At 33.4% G+C, this 15,396-nt stretch overlaps 1 protein-coding gene across 1 annotated transcript; it reads right to left on the reverse strand.

The window, feature by feature from the left end:
• Positions 1-1,933: 1,933 nt before the first annotated feature.
• Positions 1,934-10,278, reverse strand: LOC128175417 (tubulin-specific chaperone A-like). Its single transcript, XM_052841031.1, has 4 exons — positions 10,125-10,278; positions 5,748-5,853; positions 3,566-3,652; positions 1,934-2,660 (listed from the first exon to the last, which is right to left on the reverse strand). The coding sequence occupies exons 1-4, from the start codon at positions 10,175-10,177 to the stop codon at positions 2,571-2,573; spliced, it is 336 nt and encodes a 111-aa protein (XP_052696991.1). The 5' UTR covers positions 10,178-10,278; the 3' UTR covers positions 1,934-2,570.
• Positions 10,279-15,396: the final 5,118 nt, after the last annotated feature.

The following is a 15,396-nucleotide window of genomic DNA, read 5'->3' on the forward strand; positions in this document are numbered from 1 at the left end:
ATGATCAAATATCTGTTAATGATAATATCATAGCCCCCCCCCCCCCCCCCCCCCCCCCCCCGAGACACACAAATTACCCCTACCCAGTATAAGAATTACATACTTTCTTTGGCAGATATTGCATGCCAGCTAATTAAGTTTACAAATAATATACAAATCCCAATCCAGTGCATCACGTTAACATCTCACTGCCACAAACGTACGTATTTCAGTATATCCCCATTAATCTTGCTGTAATACACATAGGCGTCGGAACCGCCCCCCCCCCCCCCCCCACTTTTTTTGCAAAGTTAGACCTAACCATTAGAAACATAGCATGATAGAGGGTTCAGCCCCCCCCCCACACTTTTTCTCTGAGGATTAGTCTAGCCCCCCCCCCCCCACTTTCAATTTGCTTCCGACGCCAGTGATACATGTAAGCATATCCCCCTGCAGGCATAGTTTTTTTTTGTAAATAAGTTTACCCCAAAATTGTACAGACATTCACTGTTATATTGGAAGTAACCATTACTACAACACAAGTGTTAGAGTAACAAGTCTATATATAGAATCTACATAAACTGGCAATTAAGATGACTTGTCTTAATTTGTAACTGATTCATGTATATATATACTTTTATTTAAGGATGGCATCACAATTAACAATTCGCATACTTTTTAAAAACTACATATGTAGAGAATAGGGGATATTGAATTTTCTTTTCATTGCCTATCTTAATGATCTGAAAAAAAAATGAGACTAATATAACACATACTGGTATGACGATATTACAATTAATGTCAATTTTTCTCTTTTCTAAATTCTTCGTCCTGCGAGAAAACCCTTACTCTTGGGCATCAAGGGACAACATATGGGGGTTGAAAATATGATTAAGGTACCATTGAATTAAAGTTATTATTTTTTGAAAGATGTAGATCCTATGGTTTTTTAAGTTAATTGAACCATGTATGTGAACAAATTTTCAAAATACAAGATACTGAAATAACAAAAACACATCTTTCAAATTAAAAAAATTAGTAAAATATTGTATATCTTTATTACATTCTTATATGAAAAATGTTAAGCATTTACAGTACATGTGGGTATATCCCTCTATTAGAATCGGTAGGACAAAGTAGTGCCTTTAAGCAAAATAGTCCCTATACTTGCAGAGTGTATATACATTTATTGGGACATTTTAAATCAGAATGCTTGACTCATGTCAGAAAAGAGGATTTGCAATTTTTAAAACAAGTGTCAAAATTGAATTATCATCTGAAGAAAAGAATTGAAATTGTTTGATGTACACCCTTTCCAAAACTGAGAAAGTCTCTACTTTTACTTTCATTTTCAGAGTTTTTCAATACAGACACATTTTGCCGGAAAACGAATCTGACTTCAAACCACGAAATTTTAACAGGAAAGAGACAATTTGATGAGCTTTCATTCAAGAAGTCCCTCGTTGCTGAACGAAAATTAGGGCCGGAGCTATGAACCATAACGTTAACATTACCGCCTATGGAAAATGCATTAGTGGACTTATATACCCATGTATTTTATCTCACAGCACTGTGCTTTTAATTAAATGTGAATGAATCTTTCTGATTATGACCTGCACTGCAAATCTTAGCTCACTCCTGTTTCATTATTTTAGTGATCTTTTTCCTCAAATATTAAAATTTCCAGTGATGACCAAACAAAGCAGTATATGACTTATTTTTCCTTTCATTTTTCATTCTCTTATTCTCAAGGTTACAAATCAGTATGCAAGTTCTGAGTAATATAAAAATTCCATTTCAGGTTCTTTATCAGTCCCATTGCATTGAAGAGGTTTTCATAATTGCATGTGGAATCACAGGAATGCTATGACAAATGCGTGTTACAAATTTGTGTCACTTACCTCGACAGTTACCCCACCAGCAACCAAAAAATATTAGTTTAATACTAAGGAAATAGTATCGCATACAATTTATTTTGAATTTTTTTTCACAAAGTGATAAAAGTTTACAGTACCACACATCATAAACATACATCTACAAGCAATGAAATAATTCAAGGTGGATTTTAGTCATTCAAGCAATGAAACTATAATTTATATATTTGCGTACATGGATATACATTTTGGCTCAGTTTGTTGTCATATGTACAAGACACCTGCACATAATGCATTCCTAGATCCAAATGGATTTTGTGTGACAAGAATTAAATGCAGCGGCGGAAGGATCATTGATCAACTACTGAACATGTCATGCGCGGATCCAGAAAATTTTTCCAGGGGGGGGGGTCCGAAGGATAATTGTGTTTGCCAGGGGGGGTCCGAGGCATATTTTCGCGATAATTTTACTATGTAAATTTAATAAATTTTCATTTTCCAGGGGGGGTCGGGACCCCCCCGACCTCCCCTCTAGATCCGCGCATGCATGTTCAACTAAAATAAAACTTGACATGAGTTCAAAATTTTTCACATTTACATGTTATTTATAAATGATTCTTGGAAAAAGCATGTTTTTGAAGGATTAAAATTTAATCCCTCAGTTTACAATTGCACAATTCTATTTCTATCCTGTTTATGAATTCCACTGACGATTTTCTATGATGAAGGCATTACAGCTTTAGCTTCCTCTAGGGCAGTTTTACCAGCCTTGTACTCCTCCGTTTCACTCAAATCTTCTTCTTTTGTCTAAAATATAGGATAATGTTGCTAGTGATTAATCTGTACAGTTACAAGTACATGTACATGCAAATCTAAACTGTTTATCGAAATAAAAAAATATAAAGGGTTTTATAATTACAATTTTGGAGGTTCTAACTCTAGGAGCCCCCTTCTAATTTGCCACCATTTGATATCTTATCTCCATATTACTACATATATCTAGTTATTTACCAGATACAGTCTGTTTTTTATCTGTATTAATATGTGATATCAACACGACAGGATGTTTAGTTCAGTGAATGTATATTATATCAAGTAAGCTTGCACTGATTAATGATAGGCTGTTGGATAAACAATGGACACATAGTTATCTATAAATGATAACTCCGTATCGTGGAGACAGAGAGAGTCATGGGGTACACCTAGTTGTGGTAATTTCCCCATGCAGAGTGCGTATAACTACCTTAAAATGGATTAGACCAAGTAGCAGTTTTAGTATCTGTAAAGTAACAAAGCTCCTTCCACTTTTTATAATAGAACCATTTTAACAATTAGGACCTTGGACTTTCAGAAGTATGAAGCTATCTATTTCTTGCGTCAAAACAAGTTAAGAATGACGCTGTTTCAAGCGAAATATACACGGTGACAGATTGCGTAGTCTTAGCTCAAAAGCCAGACAAATCGTGTTGATTTCAAAGAGCCATGGCTGAATGGCCATGCAACAAAGAAATAGACAGGCCTTTGTCACATTGCTATTTGACACAACTACCCAAAGTCCAAGCTCATGTTAAAATGGTTCAAATATTTTGTGTTAAAAGCTCCCTATAACCTTTTCAGGGGTATGGGAAGAGATGAATCTTGTTACTGCATTCTTAAAAGTTTGATTAATGATAAAACAAAATGCAAACAATAGTTTACAATACTGTACATACCAGTAAAGTATCTAGATCAGCATAAGCATTGTTGAGCCTTTTGAGGGTGTCTGGTATCATCATCTTAGATTCCTGTAGAACTTCAATCTGTGATAATAAAAATGAGAAAAGCATTAGATTCAATTTTCTACATTTAACAGTCTAATTCTACAATATTTCTAAAACACATACTGTATGTAGGATTATTTACGCCCCGTGTAATTTTCGCCCTTCTAAACTTGAAAATAGTTTCGCCCAGTATTAAATTCACCCAGACACAGTTCTGATTAAAGAGACATAATATGAGACATTCGCATATTCGCTAAGTCTGAAATTTGCCTGCTGACAATGAGGGCGAAAGGGGAGAAAATAAAACGGGAGTCGAATATTTTCCTGTTTACAGTACTAATTCCCAATAAATTGTAAAACAGCTTGGACTTGTACACACATACCGGTATATATTTTAATGTTACTAAAAATTACGAACCCTGTTAGTGAAAAGAACATGACAATTTTGTTTTTATTTCTTAACAAAATTTAAATGAAACTAGAGGTACTGTGAGCAAGCTCACAATTGATACCCCGCTAAGAAAAATTTAATATTTAAACATTTTAAATTATTGGTATACTGAGCCGGATTTTTTCCAAAAAAAAATTTTCCACAAATTTTTTTTTCCTAAAAAAAATTCATCGGGGCATGCCATTTTCAGAGAGACGGGGATGAGAGACTAAAATAGTTTTATATGGCCTGAGACAGGCAAGTTTTGTGTCAAATTTTAGCTTCTAATATTTCCATTAATACAAGACATGACACAGACAGAATTAAGCATTTTTGAAACAATAACCTTGAACTTCCTCATTTGACCTTGGGTCAAGGTCATGACAAACCATTAGGTCATAAGCAATCTTTGTGTGAAGTAAAAACTTCCAATGTTTCCCCATAAGAAAGATATGGACCGGCCACAAATTTTGCATTTTTTCTGCCAGTGACCTTGACCTTTCCCAAATGACCTTGGGTCAAGGTCATGACACACCCTTAGGTCATAAGCAATCTCTGTGTGAGGTAAGAACATTTTAAAAATGCTTCTCCATAAGGAAGATATGGACTGGACACAAATTTCGCACTTTTTCTGCCAGTGACCTTGACCTTTCCCAAATGACCTTGGGTCAAGGTCATGACACACCCTTAAGTCATAAGCAATCTTTGTGTGAAGTAAGAACTTCCAATGTTTCTCTGTAAGAAAGATATGGACTGGACACAAATTTTGCATTTTTTCTGCCAGTGACCTTGACCTTGCCCGAATTACCTTGGGTCAAGGTCATGACACACCCTTAGGTCATAAGCAATCTTTGTGTGAGGTAAGAACTTCCAATGTTTCTCCATAAGAAAGTTATGGACTGGACACGATTGCACAGACAGACAGACGGACGGACAGACGGACAAGGTGATTCCTATAAACCCCCAATCTTTGTTTGCGGGGGGTATAATAACCTATTTTTAAAAACACTATTCATGTGAATAAATTGCATTAGAGGAAAGCCACAGTATAGCTCTAAACAAGAGCCTTGGATGCCTGCCCCAGGGGCGAAATCGCTCATTTGAGCAACAATAGCCAACAAAAGCTTTAGTCCATAACTTTACAGTATCAATTACAAAATATCTACACAACTAAGTAGAGTATATATCTTGATTTTTAAACTTTCAAATTTTTCTCCAACAAATTGTTAAGTCAAAAATTGAGCTCTAGCTTTGGTCATTTCAGTTTTTGAGAATAAGATTTTAAAAGATTTTTCTCTACTTATTCCAGAGCAAAAATTCGACCCCTTTCAATGAGGCTCTACTTTACCCCCAGGGATCAGGATTTTAACACACTTGAATATACACTGCCTGAGAGTGCTTGAACACAAGTTCCCCCATTTCTGACCAATCGATTTTTGAGAAGAAGATTTTTAAAGATTTTAGTCTATATATTCCTTTTGGTTGAAGAAAAATTAGGACCAGGACAATACAACATAATGATGTAAACCCAGACAGTTACATGTGTATGGCTTTAGTTTGTTGTGGTAGAACAAAAAATGTTTACTTATTAAATCTTTATTCATAATCATATCATCAATACATTGCTATGTTTTTGAGAAAGAATTACCGTAACAAAATTGTTAAGAAATTCACTGTAAACTTTACTAATAAATTTTAACTTACCATCTTCTTGATTTCATATTCATCTTTCTTATCTGCCTTCATCTTTTCTACCCTCTCTTCTATATTTACTGCTTCTTTTTCATAGGAGACTTTTTCTTTAGTAAGCCTACAAGAAATTGATAATAATAAATGATTAAATAGTGTGACCTTGTGAGTGTATAGCATATCAACATACATCATAAAATAGTGTGACCTTGTGAGTGTATAGCATATTAACATACATCATATGATTGATTCATAGACCCTTAAAGTCAGCTTTAGTTTCACTTTTTACATCTTGACCACCAAATAGGCAAATGACAAGCAACATTTTATAATTGTGTGGTTGTTAGGTGCAGTACATAGAACAGTTTCTGCCAAAACACTCATCTGAATCACAAAAAATCTACCGCTGACAATGATCTTGACTTATACAGGGGTCAGGTGTACCAAGAACATCACTAAATATTATGTACTATATCTGATCATTTCCCAAGTTCACTGTATTACAAATCATATGCTAAAACAGCTAAAAAGGCCAGATAACACATGTTGAGAAACAAATTAGCTTGTATTTACTCTACAGTCTCTAAATTAGAATAATTATCAATATGATCATATTTTTTTGTCCATTTCAAAGTTTAACATCCTCCCTTCCTCGAATAGAATTATCATCCCAAGTCAATACTTCTTATGTATTAGTACATGTATTGAAAAGTGGTAACTCTTGGTCAAAATAATTGCATACTGACCTAGTCCATGCATAATTGTATAGTAAATAACTTGGAACAGTAATACACATGGGTACAAATCATTTCTTGCAATTTATAAAGTGTAAACTGTCCAAAATTATGTTTTATTGTCTGACATATATAAAATTGTAAAAGTGACAACTATGATACTATCCCATTTTTAAAAGTTGTCAACATATATATCATTTTCCCCACAGAATCTTTGGTATTTTATCTGTAAATAATTTAACCATCTGACAGAGGCATCTTGCCTCTTTTGACAGTTTTCTGTGTTACTTTATATAGCAGTTATATGGGCAATATACATGGAGTAACATCATAAAAATTTCATTTGCTTGGAAAACAGTAACTTATTTTGACCCCCATTCCTAAAATGTATCATACACTACATAGATTTGTATATGTAATGTTTCACTGTGTGACTATGTTGTAAGCAATGCAAATAAATAAACACAATTGAATTTTAAAACAGTCAATTTCAATACATGTATATGCTAAATGGGGCACACTCAGTCTACATTATAATATCATATCAGTAGAGGCAATCACCAAAGTGTCAAAGGAACAGTTTTAGATCTAAATTATATACTTGATAAAAACAATCAGTTGCAGAACAATAACATATTTTTTAATTGTTTAACGAGGTATATTTGAGTGGGTTAATCACAAGAATATTATTGCCAAAATTGAAAGTTGGTATGAAAATCAGAGATTCAGAATTCAACGTACATGAACATGTAGATTTTAATGATGTCACTGTGCCAATACTGTCTTACCATGTGTACAGTCACAAGATATTATACAAAAGTAACAAAACAGTACAAATTCTACTGTTTATTATTAATTGAACCTCAAGTTTTCTTGAAAATATTACACATGTTGGCTGCAGTGTCAACTATACATTTAATATTTTTGCTCTGCGACACTCGCATAGACTGTTTAAATGACTAATGTATATAACACCCCTGCAAATGTGTTCGGAATGTTTTCTTTATCGTTGCTAAGTATATAATAAATCCAGAGGTGCTCGAATGAAAGTTCACGAGACTTCACCATGATTTGTTCAGTTCCTGTGAAATATTGAGCGGAAGTATAAGTGTTCGGATAATATTCTTAAAATACGTAAGTACTGGCCGATTTTCATATCATATCCTACTTTGATTTATGTTAAAACATCAACATCTTTTAAGATGTCTGTCTTATTTCACAATCTAGCGGTTTTTTTTTAAATTAAACGATGATATTCAGAACAGAGTTATCGTTCGTGTTCAACCACGTGTAGAGTGGTTGATAATATAAACACTGGGTTGCTTAATAAAATCATAGCCATGTTTGATGCTTGTAGTGTGCAATACCATGTTTTTTAAAAAAAATAATGAGTCAATGTTTTGCATGAAAACTAAGTATATCGAGCCATTCATTCTGCATAAAGTAGTACAGTCTGTTTCACTATTGATGTTATTACTAGGTCAGGCGCGGAACGAAAAATTAATTCTTAGGGGGGGATCTCTACTACGCATGTTAATTGTCGCAGCAGCAGAAAAAAACTATTTTTTGTATTACCACATTTATTTCTAGAGCACATTTTATCCACCAATTAATGAAGATACAGTTTAAAATCAATAAACCTCTATATTTATATTTGACTACAAGTACCTAGATTCTCTAGAATAGACTACAAGCTTATCTTTAAAAAAGATTGGTGAACTAGCGCTGTAGCCATCATAAAACACAGAAGTAGATTTATAAAACATTGGTTTATATTTCTGAATCGATTAACTAACAATAGGAAGGCACAGTGGTGAACTGAAATTGTGCTGGAGTGGGGTCTCAATTTAGTCACATCGGCAATGACATAGCTCATTGACTGTGCCTTAATCATTATGTATCTACTGCAATTTCAATTTCTATGTGAAAATTTTCAAGAACCATATTGAGACTGTTTTGTAGCAATCGTATCTTCTCGGGCCTTTCCGACAAGTTCGGAAAACATTATCTGAGGTTGTTTTCCGAGCTTGAAGGAATAAAGCTAGCTATTTATGATAATATCTAAAATGACTTAGCATTATAAGACCTAAGCTACTGTTACTTTTTTGACATTTACACATGCCTGTCAACTCTCCCGATTTTTTCGGGAGTCTACCTATTTTGAACCCATTCTACTGCTTGTCTATACCGATATATTTTTTACCCCCAATTTCTACCGATTTTTAAGAAATCCGGAATTTTTACCGATTTCGCTTTGAAAATACCAATTTCCTGTGAAAGAGAAGATGGCAGTTCATTGTTTATCGGTAGATACATGTTTATTGCCGCTGATAACAGGTAATCAACAAGGTGTCAACTGTGCTACCAGTGATTACATGTACTGGGATTGTAATTGCTTCCGATTCTCATTAGCAGAGTTTATTAACATAGACAGGCATGCCAGATGTGGAAATTTTAGAAATACACATTTGAAAAATGACAACGGGATACCAGCTAGTGTCGAATAGACACTCTGCAGCAAAATATGACAATTTACTAATAAACGGCTTATAAATGGAAATAAGTTTTGGAAATATGGCATTCCTTATTATTATCATGTACGAAGTTTTTAAGCATGGTAAATACACCACTAAAGCCAAAAAAGAAAAGATATGTCTTATTAAAATTGCTCAGTCTATGTGCTGTATCCCAAACAGCAAAGCAGATTGTGAGAGGGTGTAACTTCTCCCTTGTGAGAAAAATACAGACAGAACAAAGAGCTTCCATGGACAATCAGACACTTCTATGTGCTAAAATAAACTGTAAAGAGGAATGCCATTGAGTGAAACCTTCCAAGGACACTCTAAAACTAACTAAATCAGCAGCTTACAATTATAATAAAGAACATTAAAGTGTATCATTTGTTATTTCTTAGTTTGCAGTGTGAACTAAAAGAACGCGCGATGACTTTTTACTATCAAAAAAGGTCGTCGCGCGTTTTCTCCCCCCAAAAATATTTGGAATGTTGGCAGGTATGTTTACAATAGAACACAAAACTTCTTGTGAAGACTATTAAACGAAATTCAAATGGTACAGTTTATCTACAGTAGTACAGTATTCCCAGAATCTCTTACTATGGAGTCGAGCATGCGTATTCCAGTGAAAAAGACTAACGTAGTTGCTAGCGCTCAAGAGCGCTAGCAATAAACACGAGGCATGATTTTTACTGCGAAACTGAAAGGGTCAAATAAACCACGTGATCTAAAATTTAAATGACAATAACATTCGCAGGGGTGTATAATGTACCGAATTAGGAGTATAATGGGCTCAATAGTTTATCAAAGCACAGGCCTCTGAATTTCTATCAATATGCCGCTAAAAGAAAGGGTATACCAAATCTTCAATCTATTTATAAATCTGATCACACGAACTTGCGAAATAATTTCATGGGAATCCTCTGGGCGTAGAATTTGGTAGAAAATGTATCCAATGCCATGGAAGGAAGTATCCAAGACAGAATAAAAGGTAAGTCAATATATAGATAGGCTTTCTCTTCCCCTTCATTTAGCGGCTTAATATTGATAGAAATTCAGAGGCCTTTGATCAAAGTAACTTATAAAATTATCCAATCAGCTTATACACATGACAACTGACATAGAGTAAAAAAAGAATATATTACCTTTTAACAACGCCTGTTTTAATTTTAATTTGTTTGACCCGGGGATCTGCCATTATTATTTTCTTTTGACTTCTAGAACAAGTGCCTTCGCCTACTTTGGTTACTCAGCCACACGCTTGTCTAAACAACAAACCGGAAGTACCGAGCGTCTCTTGTCAATGCGTTCTTGGATTACTCTCAGTTTTGTAAGAAAAAAAAATAATTTTTTCTTATTGTTTTTTATTTTTCTGAGCAAGACTTTTGTATGTTTCTTTCTCATTTTGAAACAAAAATTGACAAGAAAAAAAAATAAAAAAAGAATTAACATTTCCACTGTTTACTGAGATTTTTAAAAAGCGAATGTACTGACCAGGATCAGGAATAAGGTAGAGGAATAACACGATTGTCAATAAAAGTGTTGTTTTTTTTATTTTATTTTGCTTAAATTTTTTTTGCTTATCATCTGCCCCCTTTTAAAATTCTTGCTAACAGATGTCTCTGATTATTTCATGGGGTAGCCCCCCCCCCCAAAAAAAAACAACAACAAATGACTGCATGCATGTTCTTTTGCGATACCCCCATCCTCCGGATCCTGTAGAAAATTCGACAAAGGATTTTATTATTTGGATTGCCACGTGTTATTTCTATTTGTATCTTGATATTTGTTAGAGCAATTTTTAATTTCTTAATCCGAAGATCTTTTTTTAGTATTCTTAGCACAAGTTCAGTTAGCATGTGCTCCTTTTAAGGCATGTGACGGAATTCTGGGATGGAGTATATTTTGTAAAAACACACACTTTGAAAAAAAAGTCTTTGATATGACCCCAAAAGTTAAACAAACCTTTAATTTTTGTTTATCAGATTGCGTATTTTTTTTTAAAGTGCGTTGCCACGATGAATTCAAAGACGGAGGGATAAGGCGGGTAAAATGGCTACATTAGGATTGACATGATACTGGAAAAAAAATCAACAAATGGGATAATTCTGTCAAAAAATCGTTCCAAATGATGTATATATTTAACATAACATGGATTTGTCACCCTTAAAAAATTGAATACTTGGAATATGTTGATTTAAAGTGGTGTTTAGATACCAAAATTCCCCAAAAGTGTATTTTTTTTTAGAACTTCAACATCTTTTCCATGTCAACATCATCACATTTTACGAATATTTCCTTAGATTCGTCTGAAGAAAGTTCCTAAGACAAATCATAGGAAAAGTTTAGGTCCATCCTAAGTCAAACTGAATGGTGAATTAAAGAGGTTTCAAGTAGTTTTATGTAGTATTGTTGTATATATGTAGTATATTCAAGTCATTATAATAACAATTCATGTGTGTAAAAAAAAAACCTGAAATGATTTTTTTCCCTTGATGCAAAAAGTATTAAGTAAAATACATATCGTCTAAACTGAGTTACACATGTAATTGTTAATATTATATAAATTGCATTCAGATTATTTAAAATAGTCTAATTAGATCCTTCAGGTTGTCCATCCGATTTTTTCCAGACCGGGTGCTACAGAGCTGCAACTACGCCAAAAATCGAGGCTATTATTTTTTTTTCATAGTGTTTGCTAATATAATGTGTATATTCAAACGGAACATGCATGTACTTGCAGTTAAAATTGGCTTTTTTTGTTTGCAAAATTGGTTTATATAATCAAAAATAGATTTTAAAAAGGAAACCTTAAGTAACTTAAAACAGTAATTTACATGTACGATTCAACCAATAAGCATTTGCGTCATCTTAATTAGCTTATCAAACTCGTTCTTGGCCGTTAGAGCTCGGCTCGACATTAATTGATCATACCAATTCAATTCAATACAATTCAATTTCAATTCTTTATTCACTCAAGACCAGTTCACTGGTATATATGTGGTTCAACACACACACACACACACACACACACACACACACACACACACACACACACATATATATATATATATATATATATATATATATATATATATATATATATATATATATATATATATATATATATATATATATATATATATATATGAACACAAAAATAGGCAAGGATCACATGTACAATATTTCATGTAGTAATAGATTTAAAAAAGAAATGAACAGTGAATACAGTAGGTTGTATAGGTTTGTTTTAGAAAGAGCAGACTTTGAAAATTTTCTTACTAAACGTTGACAATGTTTTCAGTTTTTTTTCTATCATCAGCTTGTTAAATCCTATTATATTTGGGTTTTCAAGGTATCTCGATCTTCTATAATTATTACATTTTTGGTGAGTTATCTACTAAACTTTTCCACTCTTGTAAAAAGAGATTTATAACTACATAATGTTATAACGACATATTGGTTGGTTTTCCCATATACATATATAAGACAACCCATATCAGTTGAGTATATCGTGTACACATTTTTTTCCATATGGATATATTAAAGATCCATTTTTGTAACTGTATAACATCAATAACAATTTGGAGTACTTGATTTTAAATTTAAAATAAATTTCAATTTTTTAAAAAGATATTGTTATAACAATAGATTACATTGATGAGACAGAGTTTACAATCGTGGGCTGTCAAAACTTTCGTCCAGTACATTATTATTTTAATTTTAACAAAAAGTAACAATGTATACCATCCAGTTTTTCGATACACCATACAATTTGGAGTATTTGATTTTATATTTGAAATAATTTCAAAAAATTTCAAAGTTTTCGTAACCCCCACTTCACACACGAATAAAGTAATATTGGGTTAATGATTTTGTAAAACAGATTTAACTGAAGATTAATTGGTAGGTTAAAATAACGAATTTTTCGGAAGACACCAAATCATGCAACTGACGCATGTCCTGTTAAATGATTTTTAGCATTATTAAATTTTCCACCTTTTGATGAAAACAATACCCAAATAGCAAAATGATTAAACATTTTTTAAAAATCACGCTTGGACATCGGACGTTTTGAAAAAAATGAGGACCCACGGAAGTTTCGATGTTAATTGAACTGTAATACTTTAACACTGGTACTTGACCTATTATATTAGGTAAAGATGACAGCGTAAACAGCTTTTCCCTGTACGTCTCCATGCAACATTTCAACTGAACAGATTCATCAGCTACGTGTAACAGAAAGACTTAGTGCTCTTCTTTCCCTGGCTTCTATCTCCGTCGCTTTTCACATTATCAGTAATCAAAGGAGTGAAGATACTCAAAGGAGCTGGTTTTAGTAAGATTATCGTTTGACCTATGTGCCGCTGATAAAGTGTCAGTTGTTGCAGCTTACCGGAAAGGGAAGTTTATGGGATAATCCCATAAAATTTTACCCGCTATTTTATGTACGTATGCGACGCGTTGCTCTTTAGTGCAAACAAAATATCTAAGAAAACAAGTACGGTACATGTGTATATTGTTTATAACTACCAAGTAATCAGCCGAATTGAGCTGTCATCCAGACTGAAATATTGGCCGTTTATAGGTAAACCCCCTCCCCCAAATTACAATCCAAAAATTATTTCTATATTTTAGCAGTGTCCTTCAACTTGACATTTTTATTCCCAGTACATTAGTAAATATTGTTGGTACACATCGCCACAAGAAAATAAAGATGGAAAAAAATATGGGAAATACTCTAGTACACGTTTAAGATTTACCAATTCCAAACTATAAGTGCAGAGACAAGTCTCTGTAAAATTGCATTGGTATTTGAAGTCCTGCTTTAAAGTAAATATGCGCAGTGCCCGCAACATTTTGAACGGAATGCAGAATAAAGAAATCATGACGACCTACATGAACAAGATTAAAACTAATCTATTTAATTTCAGGTTGCATAAACTAATTTAATGCATTAAACTTCTGCCTTTCCAACAGAAATGATTTCGAATATTTTCCGATAAAAAATAATACCAAATGTTCATGACACAATATAACTTGTTAGAATCAGCCTATGATTTACACTAAAAATGCACTCACGAATTTGACGTAAAAAATCAGTTTGTGTATAAACAATATACAATAAAAAATACTTAAAATGATTTTACTATGAAAATTATACTTTATTTCTCTATCGATATAAATGCTTGATCTTCCTGATCTGTTGCATTACTAGTTACATGAATGTATCCTTCTTCCACAGGCATTACAAGTTACACGAGTGTATCTTTCTTCCACAGGCATAACTAGTTTCATAATGTATCCTTCTTTCACAGGCATTTCTAGTTACATGAATGTATCCTTCTTCCACAGGCATTACTAGTAACATGAATGTATCCTTCTTCCACAGGCATTACTAGTTACATGAATGTATCCTTCTTCCACAGGCATTACTATTTACATGAATGTATCCTTCTTTCACAGGCATAACTAGTTACAGGAGTGTATCCTTCTTCCACAGGCATTTCTAGTTACATGAATTCATCCTTCTTCCACAGGCATTACTAGTAACATGAATGTATCCTTCTTCCACAGGCATTACTAGTAACATGAATGTATCCTTCTTCCACAGGCATTACTAGTTACATGAATGTATCCTTCTTCCACAGGCATTACTTTTTACATGAGTGTATCCTTCTTTCACAGGCATAACTAGTTACAGGAGTGTATCCTTCTTCCACAGGCATTACTAGTTACATGAATATATCCTTCTTTCACAGGCATTACTAGTTATATGAATGTATCCGTCTTCCACAGGCATTACTAGTACATGAATGTGTTCTTCTTCCACAGGCATTACTATTTACATGAAAGTATCTTTCTTCCACAGGCATTACTAGTTGCATGAATGTATCCTTCTTTCACAGGCATTACTAGTTACATGAATGTATCCTTCTTTCACAGGCATTACTAGTTACATGAATGTATCCTTCTTCCACAGGCATTACTAGTTACATGAATGTATCCTTCTTCTACAGGCACCTGGTGTTATGTTTTGTTTACATAATAAAAATATATACCCTGTACCCTATATTGAATAAGACAATTTAAGATATTGGGTATATATTTTCCTATACGTATTCATACTTTATATCTATATCTAATAATGTAGATATAATAATAGATATAGGGTATACATTTTTACTATGAGAACAATTTATAATCCAAGGTGCCCGTGCCTTCTTCCTCGGCTACGACTGCTTTCCAATCTAATTAAATTAGACTTGTAAAAAGCTCCTCTACGATACGCTATACAAACGGTTTTACAAGTCTAATTATTATAAGATTGGTCTGAATTCATTCGAGGATCCAGGGGGGTTGGTAGCTGCAGGTATATGTATCTCCCGGTCTGAACAAAAAATCGGATGGACGACT

Source organism: Crassostrea angulata, chromosome 3 (genome assembly GCF_025612915.1).
Source record: "Crassostrea angulata isolate pt1a10 chromosome 3, ASM2561291v2, whole genome shotgun sequence".
Lineage (NCBI taxonomy): Eukaryota > Metazoa > Mollusca > Bivalvia > Ostreida > Ostreidae > Magallana > Magallana angulata.